At 41.6% G+C, this 27,974-nt stretch overlaps 1 protein-coding gene across 1 annotated transcript; it reads right to left on the reverse strand.

The window, feature by feature from the left end:
* Positions 1–1,540: 1,540 nt before the first annotated feature.
* On the reverse strand, positions 1,541–4,342 carry zgc:112001 (uncharacterized protein LOC550384 homolog). The gene has a single exon (XM_052012295.1). The coding sequence runs from the start codon at positions 3,938–3,940 to the stop codon at positions 3,062–3,064; it is 879 nt and encodes a 292-aa protein (XP_051868255.1). The 5' UTR covers positions 3,941–4,342; the 3' UTR covers positions 1,541–3,061.
* Positions 4,343–27,974: the final 23,632 nt, after the last annotated feature.

Here is a 27,974-nt window from a genome sequence, read left to right on the forward strand (position 1 = left end):
AAATAAATAAATAGTGCAAAAAATGGAATAATGAGATAGTGTTCATAGATTCATGGACCGTTCAGAAATCTGATGGCGCGGGGAATAAACTGGTCCTGAATCACTGAGCTTGCGTCTTCGGGCTCCTGTATCTCCTCCCTGATGGTAGAAATGAGAATAAGGCACGCCCTGGATAGTGAGGTTCCTTAATGATGGATGCCGCCTTCCTGAGGCACCGCCTCTTCAAGATGTCCTCGATGGTGGGGAGGGTTGTGCCTGCGATGGAGCTGGCTGAGTCTACAACCCTCTGCAGTCTCTTTCGATCCTGCGCATTGGAGGCTCCATCCCGGGCTGTGATGCAACCTGGTATGGAGCCTCCATTGCACAGGATCGCAAGTGATAAGTGAATCCAGGTGAGGAGTTGACTGGCAGATGGAGTCAGGTGGGGATGGAAGGGTGGAAATAGGGACAGAATCTGGGAGGTGAGAGGTGGAGGCAACAAAGGGCAGCAGATTATGGAATTTGATAAGAAAGGAAGGTAAAGGCAAACCAAATAAGGGAGGTATGGTGGTCAGACAGGAACGGTGGGGGGAGTGGATCCAGTGGGAGTGTGCGGGTGATGGGCAAGTTGAGTAGGTGGAGGAGGGAAAAAAACTGGGAGATGGGTTCGGGGGGGTTGACTTGGAAAGAAGTGTGTGTGAGGGGGCCTGGGTGAACTAGAAGGAGGGAGAAAAGGACGGTGGGGGGGGGGGGGGGAGCAGGTTACCTGAAGCTGGGGAATTCAATGTTCACTTTGTTGGGTTATTAGCCACCTAGGCGGAATATGAGGTGCTGCTCTTCTAGTTTGTGTTTGGCCTTATCCTGGCAGTGGAGGAGGTTGAGGTCTGACAGGTTGGTGTGGGAATAGAAAGGTGATTTAAATGGTTTGCAACCGGGAACTTCAGATGGCCTTGGAGGAGAGAGCGCAGGTGCTCAGCAAAGGGTATTGGCGAACTCGGCATCATGATGTGTGACAGCAATGAAGACAGTTATGTCAGAAGTAGTGTACGTAGGCTCCAGTGGTTGTTATAGCATGCCATGTGTTGAGTAGTAGGCACAGAATATGCTGAACAATTTTCATCACTGTAATACAGCAGAAGTATGCAGTCGCTGGAAGCAATGCAGAGATTGACAACTTAGGACATCCAAGATATGAGAAAAGAGTGCAAAACCTGTGATTGTTTAATTCAGAGGTGAAGAAAAAGGTTCCTATTACTTAAATATTCAATATTTTGGCGGGAATGAATAAAGTGGCCTTTAAGATTGTTACATACTCTAAAGCCTGAGCTATCTGCACACCTCTAACCTTGAACTCAAGCTTAGAGGTGTGCAGATAGTTAAGGTTTAATTATTTCATGTACAGGATGTATACTTACACAGATTTTACCACATCAATGTCAGCGATCCATCCCAAGCATACAAATACACAAAACATCACCTCACTGCTGTTTCCTCTATCCATCTGAACTTTAAATTACCAACCCAGACATTTGGCAACATTTTTCTGTATTTATTACTTTTTTCATATAAATCCATTCCACACACATGCATTTTAGTAATACAAAAGATGCCCAATCATGCTTCCACTTATAATTCGACTACCTAGAGACTTCACTGCAGTTTGTTCAATGAAAATTGCTGCCTACCCTCAGATCTTGCTACCATTTTAGATGACTTTTGCTTCAGTAGAAAATGCTTCCATCCACACCCACTGTACAAATATTCCTTCCCATATGAATACTTACAGTATAAACACCAACCACTATTTGGTAACCAAACAGGTAAAGCAGTCAAAATGATCAATGTAAAATTCACCTACTCTGCTTTTCATCTTATCAACAAATGCACAGAAAGATTGCACAATATTAAGATCATTTAGTCAACCAGAGTGTAAAAAAATCATGTTTATCCTTCTACAAATCAGAAATGCAATTTGCCAACTCTGGATTCAAAATGAACCATGTCTGGCTGGGAACTAATATATTGGATAGCATTGCTATAATAAATATTTAAATGCACTTTTAAAAAATTTAATAAACAAATATACATGACTAAAAGTTTTATAAAATAAAAAAAATCTTTATTAAATGCAGCATGTCCTTAGAATTATTAAGATCTTGAATAATGGATATTATACAATTATGAAAAGTTTCTTGATATATAAATAGATGGGCTTTGGCACATACTATTTCCTAAATATATAACTTAATTTATTATAATTTATTATAGTTTACAGTAAACATGCAATTTATTAATCTTTTGTCAGCTAGAAGTAATGTCCTGGAATTTCAATATTATTTGTTGACTCTTGTTTATGAATTTTGTCTTACAGGGATCTTACTCTCTGGGTCAAGCTTGCTCTTTCTTATCAAACGCACATACATGCTCTGTACTGCAGGACGTGATCGAGCACTGAAGGTGACGTCTACATTAAAAGATTGTTTAAAATACAAAAGTATATTAATCAAGATTCTTTTTTCAATACATTGGTTCAATACATCGCGCAGTACCGAAATTAATCTCAACGCATTATTAAAGTACTACATTTCACAAAGTCAAATCAATTCGCGGCCTAGGCAATCGCAGAAATACAATATGGATCCATTTTGCAGTATAGGCAGAAATAAACAGCTTGAGTTCAGCTGCCGCGTTGTATTTATTCCCCAATGCATGCTATCAGGAATTGAATTGCAATTTCCTTCTCGTCCTAAGCTCCTGACAATTTGTCACTTAAGTGGCCGAGTATAGGAAGGCTTGCAAATTTGTTCCGCATTCTCTACACAATACGGATAAAAAAAGTCACATGTTTTTGATGTGCTAACCTATCAGCCAATTTTGCAACGTTTTTAATCTGTTCTTTATATCAGCACGTTAAAACATGTTTAAGGATAGATAAGCTATAAAATATAAGAGGAACGCACACCATGCTTTTTTTCTTTAGAGGACAATTTTGTATTTGATACAACAACGCATTCCTGTAGCAACAATTCATTCATGTTCACAGAAGTCCCTTTTAAGCTAAATTAGAGGAGTCTGCGAGGTGCTACTGTACATCGACAGAACGCAATGTTAATCTTTCTAAAGGCAAGGGTTTTAAGGACTGCGGTATGGGCAACTCCTTCACGCTGGCTGGGAAATTTGATGGTGGGAGGCATTTTAAGATGCCTTGCATAGAGATGAGGAATAAAGTGGCGGGTGTTTTCCCACAGAGGTAGTTGTATTTCTCTTCTCCCAGAAGCCCATTCCATTCAGCCGGGTTATCTTTCAAAGCCCTCTTCATCTTGAATTGAAGGTTGGAGGTGAAGAGCAGCAGGTGATCGATACACAACTTTTTGGACTCGACGTTGATCTTGGACACCTGCAGTTGCTCCAGAATCACATCCAGCGGGGTCAGCCCTTTGCTGTCGACAATCTTGGGCGAAGCGCCGCTCCCCAGCAGCATCAGAACAGTCTCTGCCCTCAGAAGCTCGCAGGCCAAGTGGAGCGGAGTTTTCCCGTCCTCGACGTGGAAGCAGCCCTTCCTGTTAACGTAGGACTTGAAGCCGGGGAGCTGGCTGGCTATCTTCAGGATCAGGCCCAGAATGTCTCTGCGGTCGTACCTGACAGCCATGGCGAGGTGAGGGGCGGATGAAGGGCAGCAACAGAAGCGATCCCCGGGCACTTCCAGTGCCTCGTCCGCGTAACGAGACAGCAAGTATTGGGCATAGGGGAGGTGATTGTGTACCACCGCGTACAGGAGGGCTTCGGAAGGGGAGTAAGTGCGGAGGCTGGTGTTCTCTTCCCAGTAAAACGATTCCATCGTCCTCATGTCCTCCAGCATCCAAACGGGCTTGCGGTCTCTGACTGCCTGGTAGAACATATATGACAGAAATTTACACTGTCTCTGGTCGTCCTGGCTGGAAGGTGAGTTGTTGCACATCATACAAAGAAACAGACCGGCTAAAGTGGTCCACACCAAGCGAATTCCAGATTCTCCCTTTCTTGCTTTAAAATTTAAACCCTATACACGCGCGGTGAAATCTGGCCAGTGCATTTTCTCAGCGACGTTTGTGGACCCAAGGGGGCGGCCTCTTCCCTGCGACCTGCCCAGCGCAGCCCCCGGGATCAGGGTTTGGTTGGGCGACCTTCCCTCCTCCTCTGCCTCCTTGTGTTGTCCCCAGCTCAGCTTCAGGGAGACGCATTGGAGCGGACGGTCATGACAAGCACCAGCGGGTAAGGCGGTCACGCTGCGCTTCTCAGCATCTGCCGCCGCTGCCTCGGTGGTTCTGCTGCTCCTGGTGCCGGCGGCGGGGTGCGCGCAGCGCGCTCCCGCGGCCCGCCCGTCTCCGCGACCTGCCTGTCAGTTTCACCGGGGCAGCCCGGCGCGGCGAGGCTGAGCGGGCAAGCGGGCAAGCAGGGTGAATGGAAACACACAAAGGGAGGCGAAAGTGGCAGGGTGAGACAGCATAATGCGGAACGCCCCAAAACAAACAGCAGACAGCGAGGAGCAACAAGCAAAACAAAAAGGAGAGAGAGAGGGGGGGAAAAAAGAAATTGAGTTACGGGAGGAGGGGGAGAGGGCGAGAAATTTGTAATGGGAAATGGTCGGTGAAATTAAATAAAGTGATGCAACAAAAGGGTATGACATGGGTGGGCAGGTGCCAGCTAGCACCAGTGCCAATCAGGCAGAAAGCCGCAGGCATTGCTGCCACGGAAAATCCGCATCCCACTGACATTCCGCACCGGTGCACTGGGAATGTTTTATTTCACAGGTGGAGTCTGTCTTTGACAAAAAGTAACCTTTACCTCCGCTGTAAGTGGGATAATACACGTGAAGTTGACATTTTTGTTTAATTTTTCGGATGCAGCCACTCCCGTCCTTCACTGAACTGAACGGCCTCCCACATATTTCAGAAAGCAGTTGAGAGCCAAGCTGGGTTTGGGTCACGCAGATGCCCCATGAACCATAGAATGACATCATTAAAATTATCTGGTAATTTTTAATACCCTAATTATTTAATTGACAGATTCACACCAAATACCTTCATGGGATTTGAACTTGTGCCTCCTGATTATTTGGCAAGGCATCTCATTTAACTAATGTACCACCATTGTCTGCTTCAACAGAGAATTGGCACCGACAACTCAAATGCCTATTACAGACATTCCCCCTATGACAGACATTCCCTTTATCCCGTCCATTGCCTTTTCCACATTCTCTGCCACTTAGGCTAACATGCTTTCTCCCTTTCTCAGTTCTGACAATGTGCTTCTCTTCCCACAGATGCTGCCTGACTTGCTGGGTTTTCCAGCATTTCCTGTTTTTATTTCAGATTTCCAGCATCTGAAGTTTTTTTTCCCCAAATACCTAGAAATTGGAATTCACCTACTTTGGCTGCACTAAACAGGCGTGACACATTGGCACCCAGTAAAATGACTGCCAAAATGCTTGGGGAGTTTGTGTCAATCCCAATAGAAAACCATTAGGGTGTTTTTTTGCCCATATTCATTCATTAAAACACTCCCAAGGTTTCCTGGGTGCTGCATCATTCCCACACTGACTGCTGGGAAGTGATTCAGATCATTATACCTTCTGTGGCCACCACAGTACAGTAGCATAAAGGCTGCCATGGAGGTGAGGGAAAGATGAGGAGGGAGAACATGAGCTCTGCAACGCGTACGGACATCCAGCCACACCGTGTTCTGGCCTGATGGCCTCCGTGCTGTTACTGGCTTCATGATGAAGTTTGCGATCATCATGATGCCAGTGATTGCAGTGTCTCTCACTGAGCTGGTAAAACATAACACGTAAACATCTGTAGCCAAAACATCAATATCCCTCCAAGAACCCATTAATTCACATCTCTTAGCCAATTTACTACAAAGCTTGCTCCTTGGTTTTCTGGAAGACAAAAGTGATAGATTGCACATTATTGCTCCAGTTTCCAAGGGTAAGGCAGAGATAATGTATGTCAAAAGCATCGGTATATTTGTGAATCACTTTATATACCAGATCTTATCCAGCTGAAAGTTATTTACAACCATACTTTTCTGAAATATCTACAAAAGACATTAATGAACCCCATATATGAGGGAACTATTGCAATTATTTAACAATTAGAATTGGTTTATTTGATTGAGGTATTTTAACCTGCTCAAACATGTCAACTAATGTTTCAGTCCATAACTGATATATTTAAGACATCATTATTCTTGATGTTAGTCCTCATCCTGTAGAGTGTGACATTAGCCATGTCCCTCTTGATCAACTTCCATCTTTCTGTAAGATACTCCTAAAACCTACCATTTTCATCAAGTTTTTAGTCACCAGTTCCAATATGTTTGTGTTTGATAACACTCCTGTGAGGTGCCTTGCCATAAGAGACTGTCTGCACAACTCAAATCAAGACAGCAATTCTGATAATGAAAGTCTTGCTCAAAATGAAGGTAACTCAAAAATTATGATCCTGAAGTTACACTGTAGGACACATTATCACACTTGACATGTACTTAAATAGCTAAACTCAACTGTTAGAACATCAAAGAGAAGGCTGCCATTTGATCAGTATCTCCAGGCCCTGGCAATTACTATATGAATGTTTTACATGAGGAATTAAACTAATCCAAATATATATTAATTTGTTAATATATGTAATATATTCAAGTTTGCAGTTGGCACAAAACTGTGTGGGAGCTTGAGCTGTGGGGATGCAGAGAGGTTCCAGTATGATTGGGACAGTTTGGGAAAGTGATCATCTGCACCGCAGATGCAGTGTTATATGGATAAAGGTGAGGTATTCAACTTTGTCAGCAAAGGCAGCAAGGTAGATTACTAAATGATTGATGATAGATTGAGAAAGGGGGAGATGCAGCAAGATCTGGATGTTCTTGTGTGCCAGAAGGCAAATAGTATGTTGGCTTCATAATGAAAAGAGTAAAAGAGCTGGAATGTCTTACTGCAATTGTATGTGGCATTGCTGAGACCACACCTTGAGTACTGTGCACAGTTCTGGTCTCCTTATCTGAGGAAGGATGTTCTTCCTATGGTGGGAGTTCACCAGACCAATTTCTGTGATGGCGGGACTGACATACAAAAAGAGACTGGGTCGATTAGTTTTATATTTGCTGGAACTTGAATAAGAGGGAATCTCATAGAAATCAAGAAAATTCTAAAAGATTCCATGCAGGAAGGATATTCCCATTGGCAGAGAAGTCTAGGACCAGAGGTCATGGTCTAAGGATATGGGATAAGTCATGTAGGACTGAGATGAGGAGAAGTGTCTTCACTCAGAGAGAGCTGAGTCTGTGGAATTCTCTACCACTGAAAGCAGTTGAAGCCAAATCATTGAATATACTTAAGAATATAATTCTGAGGGCTAAAGGGATAAAGGGACATGGAGAGAAAGCAGGGAAGCAGGAACATGGTATTGAACTGGCATGATCAGCCACAATCACATTGAATGGCAGAGAAGGAGCAGGGGGCTGAAATGCCGACTGCTGCTCCTATTTCCTCTGTTTCTATCATCACATGAAGAAAAGTTTCAGCTGCGTCCTCCCATTGTCCCTCCTTCAGTCTAAACCCTGGAGAAAATTTAATAAAAGAACAGATTTCTCCAAGGGTACTGCTATGGATCATGAGAACTCCTGGAGAAATTACAGGCAGTACAGCTTATGGTCAAGTACAATATGATAACTTTTGTGCAACTTAATTATTCATACTGGGTTGGTCAATTAGGTCTTTCATTAATGTGAATCAAACAATTGGTTTATACACTAGATCTTGTTGCAATTATCCTGTTGAAGGTTATTCACAATCATTTCATTCCAAAATAGCTTTTGAGACACTAATTAACTCCATGCAGGAGGGAACCACAGCAATTATTTAACAATTAAGATTGTCCTATTTGACTAAGTGGAATTAATGCTGGTTTAACCTGCTCAAACATGTCAACTAAGATTTCGGTCAATATTTAATATATAAAAGACATAATTATTCTTGATTCTGTCCCTCACCATGTAGAATGTGACACAATCTATGTGCATGAGCAGTGACTGACTCAGGGATAAATAAGATTCATGCTTATCACCCTTTGATATGTTGAAAAATGCTGGCTGTTACTGGGGATAATAATCACTCCCTGCAAAATAGGATTACAGCAGTTTAAATGACTAATTCTAAAATAACACTAAAGACCACTATAGATATGATAAGCTGGTAGATCAGCAGCAGCAATTCTGATCAAGGAGGTAGAGCAGCACCTATTTATTTTAATGCCGGTATTGTTCATTTTCATGTTTGTAAGTTCCAGCTTTTGATATTCTTCAAGCAATGAATCCCATCAATGAATCCACCTGAAAGAGCAAGTGGGAAGAAAGAGTAGGACTGAAAATATTTTCAGTGATGAAAGAGAGTCACTTTGTATCTGATGATTCCATTCAAAGCACCCAAGCTGCAGCAATCAACAATTGACAGAGGGCTCTGGAAAGGGTAGATGTGAGGAGGACGCTTCCCTTTGTTGGAACCGCTGGTCACTATTTAAAGACAAAGGGTTGTCCATTTAAGGCAACATATTTTCTCTCAGAGGGCTGTGAGTCTTTTGAACTTTCTTCCTCAGAGGATACTGGAAGAAGTGTTTGAATATTTTTAAGGCAGAGATACTTGATAAGCAAGGGGTGAAGGGTAGAGAGGAAGGTAGAGTTGGTTACAAATATCCATGATTCTATTAAGTGGCAGAGCAAGCTGAGTGGCAGAGTGGTTTACTCCTGCTCTAATTATCATATCCATATGTTCATATGTAATACCATAGGTTATGATAAGACTAATGTTATAAATAAGCAATTACTCCTTCAAGTTCCATCCAATTGTTTTGCAACAGTTCTTATGTGATCTGACATCAAGAAAACATCATTTAGTTTCCAAGGAAAAAAAATCATGACTTCCTTTTGCAGATTGCTTCCCAATTCCTAGTCTTGATTACAATCTAATCTTTTTTCAGAAAATCCTCTGTGTAGACTTTAGAGTGTGGGTCATTGCCCCATAATCAGAAGCCCAGATGACAATTAGAACATAGAACATTACAGCACAGTATAGGCCCTTCGGCCCACGATGATGTGCCAACATTTTATCCTGCTCTAATATCTATCTAACCCTTCCTTCCCACATAGCCCTCCATTTCTCTATCATTCATGTGGCTATCTAAGAATCTCTTAAATGTCCCTATTGTATTTATCCCCACAACCTCTGCTGGTAGTGCGTCCCACACACCCACCACTCTCTGTGTAAAAACGTACCTCTGACATCCCCCTTATATCTTCCCCCAATCACCTTAAAATTATGCCCCCTTGTGTCAGCCATTTTCGCCCTGGGAAAAAGTCTTTGACTCTCCACTCTATCAGTGGACATTACTATTATTATCTAAGGTCTATAATAACTATTTATAATTGTTACTATCTAAGTTCCCACAAGAAGAGCAGCTAATTGGAAAGGATGCAGGAAGTTACTATCACTGGTGGATCCATCCCAGGCAAGTGTCTTCAGGGGAAAAAAGTGGAGATTAATAGCCTTCCCATTCACCTGCAGGAGATCACCCAGTTACAATGTCTTCAACTGAGACATCTTCACCATCTGCCGCTCATCTTCCTCAGTTAATGGATTCACCAACCAAACCCTGGACATTCTGTGCACTGTTGGTCAGAAGTGCATGGAGTTCCCAGTGATCGTTACACTCTTGCTTATGTGGTGAATTGGAGGCAGAGTGAAGCAACAGATTTTCTCCTTTGAGGCCAAGCCTGAAAAATCCTCAATGTAACTTGCAAAGTATTAAAAATTTGATTCCAGGGCATTGCAGGGCTTAAAGACAGGTTCAGGTATTTGGGTCTGAGTTGCAGGCTGCAATAGAGTTTTGCTCTCAAGTTTCTTGATTTCCTTTCCATGTGAAGGAGGGGAATTTCCCAAAAGCTAGAGCTGAATGAAGTGTAGAGCTGGCATGCGGTTGGAAAATGTTCGAAGAAGTGGAAGAGTATAAGATGGGAATTGATGTGTACAACTTTGCCCTGAAGAAAAACTTCCTACACAGTTGTTGGGGCTATGTCAGAATGATTTTTGTGGACAGTGTCCAGACCACATTCAATGTGAATGTTCATGTTTTACATTTTCAGCTTTTCCACTTCCTCTGAACTTGCTATTTGCATTTTATGGTTGATTCCCAGCTTTCCCAATACTCATCTAGAAGCTGCAGAAGTGTTCCATGGCCCATGACACATCAAGTGACAACTGCAGTTACCATATCTTTGGACAATCTACATCTATACAGAAGCAAGTTGCTGCATATGTAGGTGATGTTGTGGATCATATTAACAATTTGCAAGTTTGCTTGCTCTTTGGAAACCTCAGACACTGCACTAGGTGTCGCCAGTTCATTCAAGCCCTTGCCTGCTGTGTATTTCTGAAAGGATTTGTGGAGGAACCTGTAGATCTACTTATGTCATTGGGCAGTGAACCTATTCAGGAGACCTGCAGCCAACAGTAGCTTTAAACCTTTCTGCAATGACAAGCTTTCTATATTAAGATTAAACCCTGATTTAAAGACTTTCTCCAAAACCAAGTCTCCAAAGTGCTAAAGAGTCTCAATGATTTATTCTTCTGCAAATCTCTGGTCTTGTAATGATTTTTTATAGAGCCTTGTAGTCTCGTCTTGTAGTGATTTTAGTTGAGCCATTGGCTCAGTACCAGAAACTTGGGTTTAGTCCTTATTTGGGTGCTATCTGTGTGGAGTTTGCGCATTCTCCCTGTGACTGCAGGGGTTTCCTCTGGGTAATCTGGTTTCCCCCCACATCCCAAAGATGTGGGGGTGGATAGGTTAATGGCCACTGTAAGCTGCTCCTGGTGTATAGGAAGAATCTGGGGGGAGTTGAAGAGAATGTGGGGAGAATAAAAAATGGGATTAATGTAAGATTGGTGTAAATGTGTGGTTGATGGTCAGCATGGTTCGCTGCGCCAAAGAGCCTGCTCTGTGCTGTCTCTCTCTGACTCCGTTAGCATATAAGGTATGACACAGTGCTGTCTCTCTTTGGAATGAAGTTATCTTTTCACATTTGAATGGCACACACAATGACTGCAAAGATTATCTCCTTTACAGGGCTTGACTGTTCGAATGTCCAATAAATTTTTAAAAGAATTTGAGCCCTGCTGCAACTCAAGTCACCTACTTTCACTAGATGAGCGTAGCTTCAAACCTGGCTTGGGAGCTCAATCCTTGTGTCAAAACTACCAAGTGCTTGCATCGGCCACTCTTTGTGAACAGCTTGGTAGCTTTTGTGTAGTCCTCGGGCTTTAACTCATCCAACCAGAAGAGCACACCTTGCTTCAGGACTCTATGGCCTTCATGAACATCAAACTGTCCTGGATATAAAGTTCCCCAAGCAACAGTTCACATATTCTTTCATACAGACCTATCTGCACACTCCTAAAACTAATAAAGAAACCCAATCAAAAACTTCCAGGGTCCTCTTCAGAGGAGTTGTTTTGCCTTTGCCAACTTCATGTTCAATCATAGCCAGTTTCTTCAGTTCACCCAGAAGGCTCTGGAACATTAGGAAGCCAATCTCATATGACTTTTTATATTTTTCTTCCAAAACGTAGCATCAGAGAATGTGGTTTCCTAATGGAAGATGATCTCTAGTTCCTCACTAAACAAAAGAAACCTTTGAAAAGCTAAAGACAGGTAAGAATTCCTTAAATCTTCTGTCATCATTTCAACAGTCTTTTCTGTCATTGTTATGTTGTTGGTTATTTTACCTTCACACAGAAAACAGAAGAGGTAAATAAAGGTTTTACTCACTTTGCAGCTAGTTTAGACCATATTGTACAGTTGGAGAAGAATCATTCCAGTTTCTATACATGCATGCCTTCATGAAGATTGCTTTGACTCATTTGTTTCAGTGAAGTCAAGAATGACACATTTCTGGCTTTGTTAGAAGTATGACTGAGCAAATCTACTTGAATGCATTTATAAATAAAATTTGTACACATAGTAATTACTCTTCCTTGGTGGCTATTAATACTGTAGATTGAAAGGAAAATTCTTGAATTTGCAGGTGCAGATCTTCAATTTAAGAGAATATTAGGCAGGGAAGAGTGCTTGCTTGAATTACTGGGTTAGTGAGTTGCAAGGACACAGCCTGCAAAGGGATATAGACAGGGTAAGTGAGTGGGCAAGAAGTATAACGTAGGAAAATTTAGGTTATCCACTGGAAGAATGGAAATTTAAATCATTATTTAAACAGAGAGAGATTACAAAATGTTGCAGTACAATAGGATCTGGGATTACTGGTAAATGAAACACAAAATTTAGCATGCAGTTACAGCAGGTAATTAGGAAGGCTAATGGAATGTTGGCCTTTATTGCAAGGGGTAATGGCTATAAAAGAAAGGATGTTTTGATAACAACTTTACAGGGCACAGAGAGACCACATCCAGGGAACTAAGCACAGATTTGCTCTCCATATGTAAGTATGTGTTTGCATTTGAGGCAGTGCAGAGGAAGTTCATTGGGTTGATTCCAGGGATGAAGGGGTTGGCCTATGAAGAAAGATTGAGCAGGTTTGACCTACATGCATTGGAGCACAGAACAGTGAGTGGTGAACTTATTGAAACATGGAAGATTCTGAGGAGGACTGACATGATGGATGCTGAGACAGTGTTTCCCCTCATGGGACCATCTATAAATAGAGGTCATAGATTCCAAAAAAAGGGGTCACCCATTTCAGATGAAGGTGAGGAGGAATTCCTTCTCTCAGAGGGTTATGAATCCTTGGAATTCTCTACCCCAGAGAACTGTGGGAATCATTAAATATATTAAAGGCAGAGATTGACTGACATTTAAACAAGAGAGTCGAGAGGTTTGGGGAGCGAGCAGGAAAGTGATGTTGAGGTCAAGACTAGCACCAAAAGCAGCACTGTTACAGTAACAGCAGGCTGAGTGCATTAGAAATGCAACAGGAAGCTCCCTTCACCATTTTAACCATAAGCAGACATACTTTCCAGTCAGTCAGGCTATTTAAAGTTTGGCTTTAGATGACAAATTAAGCTTCAAAATAAATTTAAAACATCAATATAATATATTTATACACAAGCGTTTAGGGCATGAGGCTATCTTTCCTGGCTGTTTGCTCTTTAACGATTATAGTGAGTTAATAAGTACACGTTGATGCGTGCCAGCAAGCTCCCTAGCATATATCTGTGGGCTTCAGATGAGTGTAACCCTACACTGCCAGGATTTGCAAGCCTTCTTGCTTAATCCAAAGGAATGAAACAAACTGGATATTTTAATAGCTTTCTTTCAGACAAGAATAACAAAAATCTTCCATTTATATTGCACCATCAACCACCATGCAATTCACAAGAATGTTATCAAGTTCAGCCACTTAAATTTATATTCAGGCAGATAACCAGAATCTTAGACAGGCACAAGTCTTCAAGAGCATTTTGAAGAAGGAGCTGCAAAGGGAGTGAGGAGGAAATTCCAGGGTTTAAGGCCGTCACTTCTTGAGGCCCAGGTAGCAATGCAGAGAATGAGCAAATGGCTAGAGTTTGAGAAAGGGAGATACCGCTGTGATTAACAAGAAAGCCAGGGGTAATTTGAAGAAGAATGTGGAACAATAAGATTGTGGAAGGTTTGAAAAATTTAAAATTGAGATGTAGTTTAACTGAATCAATGGACGTTAACTAGTGCTGTGGAAATGAATAAACAGGACAGTCCATTTTAGAATGGGCGGCAGCTGTGGCAAACTTTTCATTATCAGCTGTTTTTTTTTTACCCAAGCTGGTTAAACATCCCCTTAAATGACATCTCTCTTTCCCCATGTTATTCAGATTTACAATCTAGCTATTCTTTTTGCATACAATATATCTCAGAGAAAATAACTACAAATAGACTATATATGTGTAGGAGGGAATAAAAGCAGTTAGCTTCTTTCCTAGCCTGGATTTTTAATTTTTCTGACTCAAAAAACTTATGCTGAATTAAATGCTTTAGTGTTAATAGTTGAAGCTGAGGGGATATTAATGGTCAACATAAAAATTGGTAAAGGGTTCTCATCATTGGGTCAGAAAACTTACTCAGTGAATGTTTTATTTTTGCCTGTCTATATGAACTTCTGTCTTCATGCAGTGAAGGGGTCGAGTGGGAAGGTTTGCAAATAGCAGCAGTTAACTTTCAGTTGAAAAAATGCTTTCAGCACCCCAGCTATTGGGATGTTGTTACATCGACAGTCCCTTGTAACCCTCCCTCAGCTGACTATTTTATCATGTATATTCTTAAGTAAATTGGGATTTACCATTTCAGTGTAAATTAATATTTACATACATTTTTGTACAACGTAACTGCCCTTGACATCAAGGCAGCGTTTAATAGAGAATGGCATTAAGAAGCCCTGGCTAAACTGGAGTCAATGTGGATCAGGAGGAAGACCCTCCACTGGTTTGGAATCATACCCAGCACAAAGGAAGATGGTGGTGGTGGTTGGAGATCAATCAGCTCAGCCACAGGATATCTCTGTAGGAGTTCCTCAGGGCAGTGTCCTCGGCCCAACCATCTTCAGCTGCTTCATCAATGACCTTCCTTTAATCACAGGGTCAGAAGTAGGGATGTTCACAGACAGTTGCACAATGTTCAGCACCATTCACAACACCTCGGATAATGAAGCAGTCCACATCCAAATGCAGCAAGACCTGGACAATATCCAGGCCTGGGCTGGTAGGTGGCAAGTAACATTCACACCACACAAGTGCCAGGTAATGACCATATCCAACAAGAGAAAATCCAGCTATCAACCCCTGACATTCAAAGGCAATGCCATCACTGAATCTGCCACTATCAATATCCTGGGGGTTACCATTGACCAGAAACTGAATTGGAGTAGACATACTAGGCTAGGAATCCTGAGGTGAGTAACTCACTTCCTAACTCCCCAAAGCCTGTCCACCATCTACAAGGCTCAAGTCAGGAGTGTGATGGAACACTCTCCACTTGCCTGGAATGAGGGCAGCTTCAGCAACACTCAAGAACCTTGACACCATACAGGATACAGCAGCCCCCTTGCTAGGCACCCCCATCCACAATGATCCACTCACTCCACTATCAATGCACAGTAGCAGCAGTTTGTACCATCTAAAGGATGCACTGCAGCAACTCACCAAGACTCCTTAGACAGCACCTTCTGAACCCACTACCTGTACCAGCTAGAAGGACAAGGGCAGGAAATGTACAGGAACACCACCACCTGGAAGTTGACCTCCAAACCACCCACCATCCTGACATCGCTTTTCTTTCACTGTCGGTGGGTCAAAATCCTGGAACTCTCTCCCTAACAGCATTGTGGATAAACCTGCACATCAAGGACTACAGTGGTTCAAGGCAGCAGCTCACCACCACCTTCTCAAGGGCAATTAGGGATGGGCAATTAAATGCTAGCTCTGCCTACTAAGCCCACATTCTTCGAATGAATAAAAAGTATTTACTATGAAATAAATTTATTCCACAACATTTAAAATTCATAGTTTGAGCTCATTTTAAACAAATTACAATTTACATTTTAAGTTAGACATTTAACCATCAGCAACCCAGAGGTAAACTTCTCAGAGCTTCTAAGAACAAAACAAATCACCACCTTTCAAGATCAACTGCATCAGCATGACTAGGCAGGTCTTCACTTGGAACTTAAACTTGAGCTTTCTGGGGGAGTTTAGTATTCACACCCAGTTAGTTCTTCTGTGACAACCCCATATTACAGGCCACAATTCCAGCAGATTCTTGAGAAGTATGGATAGCTGATTAGTTGCAAAAAAACTATATCACTCTGTACCTAATAGGTTGCGGAACTATTGATCTTGGTCCCTTACTATACAAGGCAAAAGGAAATTTTCTTTCATATTGAAGATAAATTTTGTCAGGATTGACAGACGGCAATTGTGTTGGAAAAGCAAGGCTTTTACTTCCAGCATGTGCAGTCCTTTGTTTCTCTTTTATTTACTTGCCTGTTATATATGGATCGTGGCAGCGAAAATTAAGAAAAACTACTGATGCCAGAAATCTGAAATAAAACCAGAAAATGCTAAAAATACTCAGCAGGTCAGACAGCATCTGTGGATAGGAAAACAGAGTTGATGTTTCAGGTTGAAAACGCTCCATCTTTCCACAAGTGCTGCCAGACCTGGTGAATTTTTTCAGCATTCTCTGTTTTTATTTTTAAAAATGGATATTCTATAGTTGCTTTTTCTTTAATGACAATATTTCAAATCCCATTCCTAAATGAACTAATGCTCAACTGAGATAACTTCTGTGTCTGATTTGGTCATTTTGTTTTCCCCCCAGGACAATCCCGATAATGTTGCACAATTCACATAAGGGTATCATGCCTGCCACAGTAAGAAAAATGCAACTATTCTCTGTAAATTATCCATGTTTATCCATTCAGTAAGTATCCCTTTAGGACATACACATTAGCTTTATAAAAAAAACATTTTCAAAATTGGCTTGTCAACATCCTGCTCTGATGTCTAATACCCAATTCTTATTTCAGTGCAAGAGTCACATGGTTTCAACACATTGTGTGTGATAATAGAATGTCTATCATAGGACTCTTTTGCTGCTCAAACTTGGTTGGAGGGCAACTGAAACGTTTACATTGATGCCAGTATTTACATTGATATGATTCAGCAAATACTTACACCCAATTAATTTCTGTTGACGTTGTTAAACCTCTATTTTTAAAAAGGGTGCTGTTGTCAGTTGCATAAAACTGATATGATTCACATAGTGGAGACGTGTTAAAATGACAACCCATTCAATCATTACCTCTTCTTAACTGTGATTTTCTTCTTAATACTATTTTTGGAAGAGCATATTTGTAAATGGCAGATATAACAGAAGCAATATGTTGCAGGTACTTTACTTCAATTGAACTAAAAGTTTCCAATTAATTGAACTATGTAGTCCTTTAGCCCTACACAAGAATTATCAGTTTAGTTTCTTAAATATCCGAAGACGACTTGTTTGGGATGAATAGTGCCCGTGGCTGCAGCATTTCTTATGTTCAAAGCATAACATAAGGAGGTGGGGCAGTAGTAGCATTGAAAACATAGCAGCTCTGAATAGGGTGGAGAGTAGAACCCTTAGCATCCTGAAATACAAAAATCTGAGTTTAGATAGAAGCCTTCAAATTCATGCTATAAATTTACTTTTAATAAACATGCCTAACTACTTTTCTCGCACATTTTATCGGTGAGAATGTGAGAAATGAGAGCAAGAATAGACCATGTAATTCTACGAACCTACCTTACCACTGTCCTTACCCCCAGCTTTCCTCTCTCCCCTATGTCCAGTGGGGCACTGGCACCAGTACTAGGAAAGGAAGGAGCTGTTAAATTTGTACAGGCTTCCTCTGAATTAAGCTGGAACTAACGGCCTGACAGATCGAATAGCAAGAGATGTAAGTAAAGTTTAAAGCCAAATAGTTTGGTGGGGGATGGATGCCAGAGGGGACAAATTTTAAAGAGAAAGGACAAAGCAATTGTTTGGATAACAATAACCACAGTTGGTCAGGAAGGGACAGAGCATGCAAGCGTTATCATAGCTCTAATTAGAGTCAGACTGGGGGGAAATGGTAAGAAGAAAAATAATCATAGAATCATAGAACAGTACAGCACAATACAGGCCCTTTGGCACAAAATGTTGTGCCGACCTTTAACCCTCACTTAAGACTAACCAACCCCTTCCTCCCATGTATCTCTCTATTTTAAATTCCTCCATATGTCTATCTAGCAATCTCTTGAATTTGACTAATGTACCTGCCTCCACCACCACCCCAGGCAGCGCATTCCATGCCCCAACCACTCCCTGGGTAAGAAACCTTCCTCTGATATCTCCCTTCAACTTCCCATCCATTACTTTAAAGCCATGCCCTCTTGTATTGAGCATTGGTGTTTTGGGAAAGAGGCGCTGGCTGTCTACTATATCTATTCCTCTTAGTATTTTGTACACCTCTATCATGTCTCCTCTCATCCTCCTCCTCTTCAAAGAATAAAGTCCTAGCTCCCTTAGTCTGTCTTCATAATGCATACTCTCCAAACCAGACAGCATCCTGGTAAATCCCCTCTGCACCCTTTCCAACGTTTCCACATCCTTCGTATAATGAGGCGACCAGAACTGGTACAGCATCATTACCTCGCAGCTCTTAAACTCAATCCCACGATTTATGAATGCTAACATCCCATAAGCTTTCTTAACTACCTTATCCACCTGTGAGGCTTTTCATCTGAATGATTGAGCTTTCATAACAAGGTTAGTGAATTACTGGCGAAAAAAGAAATTAATGCTTATGATCTATTAGCCATTACAAATATATGGTTGCAAAATGACCAAGTTGGGAATTAAATTAAATTTTCCAGAATGCTTAACTTTTAGTAGATTTAGACAAAATGAAAAAGGTAGCCCCAATATTATAGAATTAACTCAGCAAATCAAGAACTGGAATTAGTATGGGTGGAGCTAGGAAACAGTAGATGTCAGAAAAAAATTGGTGTGAGTTATATATAGCAACCCGCCTCCCATCCACCCACCCCAGTAGTTGTGATTATGCAAACATTGTACAAATTAAAAAATTAGAGGTGCATGTAATAAGGGTAATACTATAATCATAGATGTTAATCTACATATCGACTGGGCAAATCAAGTTAGCAGTAATAGTTTGGAGGACAAATTCACACTTTGCATAACAAGTTGTTTTCTAGATCAGTATGTTGAGAAACAATTGAGGAAACAGGTTATAGATCTAGTACTGTGTAATGAGATAGCATTAGTTGTTGATCTGGTGGTGAAGGGAGATTGAGGGAACAATTGTTGTAATATTATAACATTTTACATAAAAATTGCATGTGTTTTTGTTCAGACTAAAACCAGGATCATAAATCTGATTAAAGCAAACTAAGTAATGGGATGTGAGCTGGCTATAGTGGATTGGGGAAATGCATTTAAATGTTTGATTGGGAGGAGAAAGCAATGGCTAACAATTAACAAATTAATATATCATTTATATGTAATACATTACAATTTATCGCAAAAAGTACCACAAACATAGTCCAGCTGTGGCTAGCAAGAGAAGTTAAAATGAGTATTAAGTCAAAGAAAAGGCTTATGATATTGCAAAAACAAAAATCAGTAAGTGTGAGGATTGGGAAAATTGCACAGTTCAAAGACATTGATAGGAAAGAGGAAAGTAGAATTCAAGGGTAGTCTAGTGAAAAATATAAATTATAAAGGAAAAGATTAGCTGAAGTAATCATAGACCCTTTATAGCCAAGATTCGAGATTGGTTCCCACAGATTTGCAGGTAACCAGTGTACCATACCAGGTGACCATGTACAAATAACCCAACTATTTAACAAAGAAGACAGAGAGAGAGAATGCACGAGAGAGAGAGAGAGAGAGAGAGAGAGAGAGAGAATGCACGAGAGAGAGAGAGAGAGAGAGAGAGAGAACAGAAGAGAGAGAGAGAGAGAGAGAAAACAAGAGAGAGAACAAGAGAGAGAGAACAAGAGAGAGAGAACAAGAGAGAGAGAGAGAGAGAGAGAGAGAACAAAGAACTATAGACCAGCCTGCTTGCCATCAGTGCTAGGGAAAAGCAGGATTTTGTTATTAAGGAAGGGATAACCAGGGCACTTAGCAAGTAGCAACAGGATTGGGAGAAGACAGCACAATCTTATAATGCATTCACTCTTAGGTTGTTAGTGGTAGAATAGATAAGGGAAAACCAGTTGATGTATTTTGGCTTTCAGAAGACCTTCAATAAGGTGCCACATGAGATTATTCAACAAAAGTGCATGCTGTTGGGGATGAAATGCTGGCATGGAATGAAGATCGGATTAAGAGTCAGAATTAAAGGAGTAGGAGTAAATGGGTTATTTTCAGGTTGGCCAACTGCAACTAGCAGGGTGTCTTAGGAATCAGTGATGGGTCCCCAGCTGTTCACAATCGATATCAGTGGTTTGAATGAGGGATGCAAGTGTAATTTATCCAGGTTTGCTGGTGATACAAAACTGGGTGACAGTGTGGGGTGAGAGGAGATCTGGAGAGGCTTCAGGGGGATATAGGCAGGTTAAATGAATCAGCAAGTACTTGACAGATGGAATGTAATTTGGAAAACAGTCAGGTCATCCGTTTTAGAACACAGAACAGTACAGCACAGAATAGGCCCTTCGACCCACAATGTTGCACAGACATAGCTATTCCCTCCTACCTACAGAATGCCCATATCCCTTTATTTTCCTCTCATTCATGTGCCCATCCAAGCCCCTCTTAAAAGCCTCCAATGAATTTTCCTCCACCACCCTATCAGGCAATGCATTCCAGGCATCCACCACTCTCTCAGTAAAAAACATACCCCTCACGTCTGTTCTGAACCTACCCCCTCTCACCTTAAATGCATGCCCTCTGGTATTGGATCGCTCAATAATGGGAAAAAGATATTGCTTGTCCACCCTATCTATGCCTCTCATAATTTTATACACTTCCAATGGATCACCCTTCAGCCTCCACCACTCCAGAGAAAAGCACCCAAGTTTGTTCAGCCTCTCCTGATGCCCTCTAATCCAGGCAGCATCCTAGTAAAACTTGTCTGCATCCTCTCTAAAGCCTCAACATCCTTCCTATAGTGAGGTGACCAGAATTGCACGCAATACTCTAAATGCGGCCTAACCAGAGTTCTATACAGATGCATCTTAACTCTTGACTCCTATACTCAATACCCTGATTAATAAATGCAAGCATTCCATAAGCCTTCTTAACCACCCTGTCTACCTGTGTAGCCACTTTCAATGAGTCATGGATTTGCACCCCAAGGTCTCTCTGCTCTTCAACACTGTTGATGGTCTTGCCCTTAAGAGTGTACTCTCTCTTGACATTAGTCCTACCAAGGTGCAACACCTCACATTTATCCTAGTTAATCTCCATCTGCCATTTCTCTGCCCACATCTGCAGCTGATCTATATCACGCTGTATCCGTCGCCAGTCTTCTACACTATTCACAACTCTACCAATCTTGGTATCATCTGCAAACTTACCAACCCATCCATCAATCAACATACTCATCCAGGTCATTTATGTACATCACAAACAGCAGAGGTCCCAGCACAGAATCCTGCGGAACACCACTACTCACAGGCCTCCAGCCCGAATAAGTCCCTTCAACCCCCACCCTTTGTCTTCTACAGGCAAGCCAGTTCTGGATCCACACAGCCAATTCCCCACTGAACCCATGCATCTGAACTTTCTTGATTAACCGACCATGCGGGACCTTGTCAAATGCCCCACTGAAGTCCACATAGACGACATCCATAGCTCTACCTTCATCAATCTCTCTCGTCACCCTGTCAAAAGACTCAAACAGGTTAGTAAGACATGACTTGCCCTGCACAAAGCCATGCTGGCTTTATGATAGATTGGAGAACTTCATTAAAAGGCGATTATGGTAGGTTGGACTGTGGCTGACTTTTAAAAAACAAATGCAGGAATTACAACAGTTATATATTCCTGCTTGGATGCAAAAGGAAAAGTGAACTGATGTAGCAGTTGTGTTTAACAACACTAATGTAGGTTTTTCTTGATAATGTTACTGGCAAAACAGATATGGCAACAACAGTGGATGTGGTGTACTGGATTTTCAGAAAACCTTTGATAAAATCCCACATGAAATGTTAGTGTTTAACATTAATAGAACACGTTATCCAGGATAAAGGGGCACAGATGAGTATTTCTGTGGCCGCGAGCAAGACTCCAGAATGGAGTGTTTCCTCCATGGTGCCAGGGTCAAGTATCTCTCTGAGCAGGCACAGGACATTCTGAAAGGGAAGGATGACCTGCCAGACATAGTCAAGAAGAGAGAACTTTGAGATATAGAAGGATCTAGGCACTTTAGTGCACGATTCAGGAAGGGCTGGTTTATCAATACATTCATTATTGGGATCTGGGCGTTGTTCGTTTGGCTAGCATTTATTGCTCATTCATAATTCCCCTTTAGAAGGTGGTAGTGAGTACCATTAGGAAAATTAAAATTCCCTTTAATATGATATTGTTATTAATGATACAGGCAGGATTTATGTAGTTTGGCTAAAAGTTAAAAAAGCAGGACTTGTAATTTCAGGATTACTCCCCATACCATGTGTTAGTGAGGCAATAAATAGGAAGGTAGTACAATTGAATGAGTGGCTAAAGAGCTGGTGCAGAGGGGAAGGCTTCTGTTATGTAGTTCATTGGGTTCTCTTCCAGGGAAGGTGGGACTTATACGAGGAGGATAGGTTGCACCTAAACTGGAGGGCCACCAGTATCCTCATTGGGAAGTTTTTAAGTGCTACTTGGGAGGGTTTAAACTAGTGTGACGGGGGCGGGGGTGTGGGAACCAAAGTTGTAGGTTAGCAAGTGGAGGGATTGAGGGGAAGGTAGAGGTTAGGTCATGCAAATCTGAAAGGATGGACAGACAGGGCCAGGCTAATGACCATAATGGGGCCGAAGTGTATTTATTTCAATGCAAGGAGTATTACAGGTAAGGCAGACAGATATAGAGCCTGAATTGGTACATGGAATTCCGAGGCTGTGGCCATTAGAGACTTGGTTGAGGAAAGGCAGGGCTGGCAGCTCAACGTTCCAGGATTCAGATGTTTAAAACACGATAGAAAGGGACGTAAATGAGGTAGGGGAGTTGCACTAGTGATCAGAGAGAATGTCACAGTGGCACCGAGAGAGAGGACATCCTGGAGGGCTCATCCAGTGGGCAATATTGGTAGGGCTCAGAAATAAGAAAGGTGCAATCACTGTGGTGGAGTTATGCTATAGGCCTCTCAATAGCCAATGGGAGATAGAGGAACACATACGTAGGCAGATTATGAAAAGATGTAAAAGCAACAGGGTAACTGTAGCGGGTGACTTTAAATTTTCCCCAATTTATCTTATCTATGACTCCTCTAGTGCCAGAGGCTTAGATGGGACAGAATTTGCTCAGTGCTTCCAGGAGGGTTTTTTGACACAATACATAGATAATCCAACCAAGAAGGGAGCCATACTAGACTTTGTACTGGGAAGTAAGCCTGGCCTGGTGAGTGTAGTTTCAGTGGGAGGGCATTTTTGGGAACAGTGATAATAACTCCGTAAGTTTTCAGACAATTATGGATAAGGACAAGACTGGACCTTGGAGGAAAGTGCTAAATTGGGGAAAGGCTAATTAGTATTAGGCAGGAATTGAGGAGAGTAGATTGGGAGCAGCTGTTATTGGGCAAGTTCAAATCCGACATGTGGGAGTCGTTTAAAGGCCAGCTGGTCAGAATTCCGGGCCAACATGTTCCTATGAGGAAGAAGGACAAGGATGGCAGGGTTCAGGAACCTTGGATGACGAGAGATGTTGCAAATTTAGTCAAGAAGAAAAAGGAAGCATAATGCAAAGTACAAGGAGCTGAAATCGGACAGAGCCTTAGAGGAATATAAAGGAAGCAGGACAGAACTTGAATGGGAAATCAGGAGGGGTAAAAAGAGCCATGAAATATCCTTGACAATTAGGAGTAAAGAGAATCCCAAAGCATTTTATACATACATTAAAAACAAGAGGGCAACAAGGATGGGACCACTCAAGGACAAAGAAGGGAATTTAGCACCTGGAGCTGGAGGAAGTGGGCAAAGTACTAAATGAGTACTTTGCATCAGTATTAACCAAGGAGAAGAACATGGAGGATAGCGAGATCAGGAAGGAGTATGCTGATATTCTAAGGCACGTTGATATCGGAGTTGGGTCACTTGAAGAGCATCAAGGTGGATAAGTCCCAATCCCAACTTATTGAGAGAGGCAAGAGAGGAGATTGTTGGGGCCTTGACGGAAATTTTTGTATCCTCTTTAAATGCAGGCAAGGCCCTGGAGGACTGGGGAATAGAAAATGTTGTTCCTCCCTTTAAGAAGGGCAGTAGAGACAAACCAGGAAGTTATAGGCTGGTGAGCCTTACGTCATTGCTAGGGAAATTATTGAATATTCTTAGGGATAGGATTTACTCTCATTTGGAAAAGGATAGTCATTAGGGAAAGTCAGCATGGCTTTATTTTTGGGCGGGGGGGGGGAAGGATGGACAGACAGGTGGGTCAATCATGTCTCAGAAACTTGACTGAGCTTTTGAGGTGACGAAGATAATTGAGAGGAGGGCCTTTAAACATACCTCCTCTCATTTAAAGCTATGCCTTCTAGTCTTTGACATTTGCACCCTGGGAAAAGGAATATCTGCTTTATCTAGGCCTCTCCTAATTTTGTATACTTCTATCAGGTCACGCCTTCAGCCTCTGGTGCTCCAGAGAAAACAATCCAAGTTTGTCCAACCTCTCCTTGTCGCTAGTGCTCTCTTATCCAGGCAATGTCCTAGTGAATCTCTTCTGCACTCTATCCAAAGCCACCACATCCTTCCTGTAATGCAGTGACTAGAACTGCACACAATACTCCAAAAGTGGCCTACCCAAATCTTTATGCAGCTGCAGCACTACTTCCCAACTTTTGTACTCAGCATCCCAACTAATGAAGGCAAGTATTCCATAAACCTTCTTTACCACTCTATCTGCTTGTGTTGCTACTTTCTAGGAGCTATGGACCTGCACCCCAAGATCCCTCTGTACATCAATCCTCCCAAGGATCCTGCCATTTAAAAAAAATAGAAGCACAAAATATTTTTTTTTAAAAGGAGAGAAATTGAAAAGTGTTGGTGTTTAGGTGTTCTTGAATATTAACCACTCTGTTAATATGCAGGTACAGCAAGCAAATAGGAAGGCAAATGTAGGATACAGTAAGGATAGAGTAAAACTCCAAGAATCTGACATCTTTGAGACTGGTGGTGCTAGACTAACAGATTTTCTGGACTATTGGGATTTTCTTCTAATAATATCCCTAAACATATTTTGCTTTTTCTTTTACATGTGACATTGTAGTATAATCCATTTTTCTGTGGATCTGGTTAGTTTAAAAGGAGCAGAAAACATAGAAGCACTTGTATCCCAGCTACAGTCCAGAACCTGGCCTTGACTGCACTCTACGCCCTGCCTCTGGAAGTACACACAGCTCGCACTCTAGAACCCCAGTGTACACGCCAAACCAGTGAGTGAGCCAGATGCCGAACTATCAGGATTAATTGAATAATCGAATGCCAGATTATCAGAGTTTTACTGTACGTGTCTGGGGGTGAGTGATGGGAAGGCAGGATAATGGTGGAAATTTTCTGACCACAATCAGAATGATAAGAGTACAGCAAAGCCAGAACAATCCTACTGAACTGGGAAGTGCTGGCAGATATTGGTGCAGCTCACCATGCCAATGGCTGCAGAGAAAACAAGAAATATTCATAATTGGATAGACTAACTCTTGATTTATCACCACCTTACAAATGTGCATTTATTAATTTCTTAGTGTTCTTGTGTGCTTCTCATTTACATTTCTGATTTTTTTTTAAAGCCCTTTAATTTTCCATGGTTTTTGAATACCAAAGACATTTAAAAAATGTTCAAACCCTTGACAACTTGGACAAGTCTGCCACAGCTTGCCTTCAGTCAAAGTCTGATTGGAACCTTCCAAGTTCAGGGTAGTGACCCGAGGACTGTCATTGCTGAGATCTCAATGCCCAAGTCCAGGGTGCAGAGGGCCAACTAGATCGACCCTGTGGGTCCCATTGGGTGAACTCTGACATAGAGGGGGGGGGCTCTGGACAATGACTATGGGCGATAGGCTAGGCTCATCACAATCTGACCATTGTATAAGTGTCCTGCTTGCTCTCTGTGCTACCAAGGATGTTTGATTTATAACTGTCTAAAAACAGATTAGGTACACTGGGCTCTCAGCCAAAAATCATAAAAACAGATTATCTGTTCAGAATCTTATTGCTGGGTGTAGAACTCTGTCATGTGCAATCTGGATGCATTTTTTCACAATCATGATTGCAGTTTAAAAGTATTTCATTGGTTGTTATGCACTTAAGGAAAAGCCCTGTAAAAATGCAAAATACTTTTGTCTACAGGCAGTCTTATACTGGCCAAATTCAATTTAGGCAATTTTTCTACAATTTATACTTCACATTTAGAATTGGGCTAAAAGCTAAAATCACTTTGCATCAACACTGGAAGTGAAATTTTAAGCAACATTGCTTGAATTTCTTTTTATGAGTGCTTCTCATATAGGACAGAAAACATCTAAAACTGAATGCTCTGAAACTGGCTACCATGTTACATTTTCCACTCTAAAGATTTGGCCACAAATAGTCATATAAAAACAGGCAGCCATAGCTGGTTTCGTGGAGACTGGTTAAAAGTGTAAAAGACACAATTTTTAATAATAAGCTATAAGAAACAAAAGAATTAATGTACATCTGCAGGTTAATGTCTACTTTATTCTTGAATATCAAAATTCTATCTGACTTACTTTTTTCCTGCCTGAAATGGTGACTTTCCTTTCTCCCGCAAAAAAGTTATGGAGGGAGTCATGACCACCTTCTTCAGAAAATGATACATCCTTAAATGGGTCTATTCGGAATAAAGGATCAATCTATGGAAAAGAGGGGACATTGAAGAATTAAACAAAGTGTAACTTCCTGCCTTACTCATTAGCTGGTTGAACTGCAACATTTAGCCTTTGAAATGGTCCATCCATTCTCTGCTCATGTTGTATTGCTCCATGAAATCAGGAACAATAAGTTGGAAATCATTCACTCCCACCCCCCCCCCCAACATAGTTCTGAAAGGGAGACACTTATTCCATGATGTACATGTGTCTTATTTGTGCATGGGAACATCACCACCAGCATATTCCCCTCCATGTTGCACATCTTCCCTCTTGGATATATATCACCTATCCTTTATCAATGTTGAGTTAAAATCCTGCTCCTCACTAACAAAAACAGAAGGGCAGTTGCAGTTCAATGTGGCAGCTCACAACCAGATTCTTGAGCAAAATTACAGCCAGCACATATTATCCATCCTTGGCAGTGACACCCATCCCCTGAAAAATAAATAAATGACAGGTGCTTCTGGAAGAGATCAAGACTAATTAAAATTTATAATGAGCTAATTCAAACTACAATGCATAGATAGTGGGGCAAGTTGCATCTAAAAGCAGATAACTCAAGTTAACTTGATAAATGTATTTTATTAGACTATGAAAATCTAAGAATCACCACCCAACCAATATCCCTCTGCCCCACTGAACTCCAAGCTTTGGAATCTGATAGGCCATGGTAAAACCTGAAAAGGTAATTGCTGTATCAGATCCACTCCCAATTCTCTTGAAAGAAAATTAATAGCTTGAGATACGAAGTTGGCAAAGTTTGGAATCTATATCTTTCTCCATGGGGTAAATTCAAGTAACCATTGTCTAGTTGCAGAAATCAGGTAATCCACGTATGATTAGACAACAAGGAGACATTCACAGCATCAAAAGCCAGACCTGCAGTTACACAGAATGATATGGGCAGAGTTTACAGTGCAACAGGGGAGGCATACAGCACGACAACTAAACCAGCTGTTTGCCAAAGACATCAAAAACCAATCCCAGTGCTGTTCTCCATCCTGCTTCAAATATTTATCCTTAAAAGATGCACAAACTCAACCACCCTGATACATAATAGGACAGATCTTGCTGGCCAGCTTCCCCCAATTTCCCCCAGGTTCCACCACATGAATGATAGAAAAATGGAGGGCTACGTGGAAGGGAAGGGTTAGATAGTTCTTAGAGCAGGATAAAATGTCGGCACAACATGGCGGGCCGAAGGGCCTGTACTGTCCTTCTCTATGTTTAATTGGCCACACCTGCCAAATCCTGATGCAGAAAGCTAATCAGACTGGCCTAAAGCACCCACCCAGGACTCCAGCGATGTTGTCTCAGTGGTAGGCCAGCCTCTGATATGCTGTGGTGAGGA

The sequence above is a fragment of the Pristis pectinata genome, chromosome 3 (genome assembly GCF_009764475.1).
Source record: "Pristis pectinata isolate sPriPec2 chromosome 3, sPriPec2.1.pri, whole genome shotgun sequence".
NCBI lineage: Eukaryota > Metazoa > Chordata > Chondrichthyes > Rhinopristiformes > Pristidae > Pristis > Pristis pectinata.

Excerpts from the sequence above, each read along its gene's own strand:
- zgc:112001 (XM_052012295.1), bottom strand. The coding sequence starts at position 3,940 with ATGATGTGCAACAACTCACCTTCCAGCCAGGACGACCAGAGACAGTGT.